Consider the following 1,302-nt stretch of genomic DNA (forward strand, 5'->3'; position numbering starts at 1 on the left):
ATAGTTTAGTTATGATGTAAATGCAATAAAAAGTAAACCAAGATTTAGATTAGAATAATTATCATTTTGATCCATACATTGGTAATGTGTGACTGGGCCTCGTGCCACTTTATGTTCAACRAATTGGGCCCCGAGGTCAAAAAGGTTAAGAACSCCTGGTATAAATCACTAGAAATTCACAAAATGGAACAATAAAGCACATGAAATCAAACCCTTACCAAGTTTTATGTCTCCATCCAGCGTGAGGAGGATGTTACCAGCCTTCAGGTCTCTGTGAATGATCTTTTGGTTGTGGAGGTAAACCAGAGCCTCCAGCATCTGCCGACAAACCACTTTAATCTGTGGCTCTGTTAGCCCTCGATCCAGCTCTGATAGGAGTAAAGGAGGCGAGATGAAGGGGTTCAGTGTGAAATAAAGATTAAGAGCATGAACAKAGCTGAGAAGGCTCAAAAGGCATGATTCTCACACTAAATGATGCATTACTCAGTCTTCATATTGCTATGGCAAAACAAAGTCAGGGAACTGAACTATAACGTGAATTTCATTAAAGAAACACTGCAAGGTAAACTTGTAATATCAGAGCAGATARTGTTGCTGGATAAGTAATCCCAGATTAGAATGACCTAAAACAGGCCCAGCCCACAGACTTTACTCTATTTTGCCCTTGTTTGGTTAGCTGCAGAGGGGTACAGGCAGAAATGAGGGGGTGGATTATCCAGTGAAAACAGACCAAAAAGGTTTCCCACACCCAMGGACTCCAACGAGTCTGACTTTATCAGGGTCTTCAGTTTCAGATTGTGAAAGATGCACAACGTGGCCACTGATGCGATGCATAAAACTATTTCAGCATATAACAATATATTTATCTAGATTTGCTCTGATCATTTTCAGTACTGGACCTCTGGTTTACAGCTTCGCTCATATGGCTACAAAAGTGCAGGAGGGTCGAATGATTATTTAAAAATGTATGTCCAAAAGGAAAGAGAGGCTTTTTACCTAGCATATTGGCATCCACTGCACCTCCAGCGCAGAACTCAATCATGATCTGAAAGAAAGAAGCAATAAAATGTGAAATTTAACTTGATGAAAAATATTTCACTTCAACAGGATTTAAAAAGTTTGGTGGAAAATAAAAAAAAAGGAAAATGAAAACTTATATACAGAACACAAGTGTAGTAAAATCAAAAATAGTTTTCCACATTAAGCTTTATGTGATATCATCACTAATTTAGCATTTTTAAATGGTGTCTTCTATGCCAATAGTAGCATACAGTGATTAATGTTCATATTTACTTAAGTAAA

At 37.7% G+C, this 1,302-nt stretch overlaps 1 protein-coding gene across 1 annotated transcript in view; it reads right to left on the reverse strand.

Annotated features, from left to right (window-relative positions):
• stk10 (serine/threonine kinase 10) overlaps window positions 1-1,302 on the reverse strand; it is a gene marked incomplete at its 5' end in the record, with an annotated part of 43,865 nt that overhangs the window by 21,492 nt on the left and 21,071 nt on the right. Inside the window, 2 exon segments of the mRNA XM_014019794.1 lie at window positions 219-368; window positions 997-1,045. Coding sequence (XP_013875248.1) covers window positions 219-368; window positions 997-1,045 — 199 coding nt within the window.

The sequence above is a fragment of the Austrofundulus limnaeus genome, unplaced genomic scaffold (assembly GCF_001266775.1).
Source record: "Austrofundulus limnaeus strain Quisiro unplaced genomic scaffold, Austrofundulus_limnaeus-1.0 Scaffold231, whole genome shotgun sequence".
In the NCBI taxonomy this organism is placed as follows: Eukaryota; Metazoa; Chordata; class Actinopteri; order Cyprinodontiformes; family Rivulidae; genus Austrofundulus; species Austrofundulus limnaeus.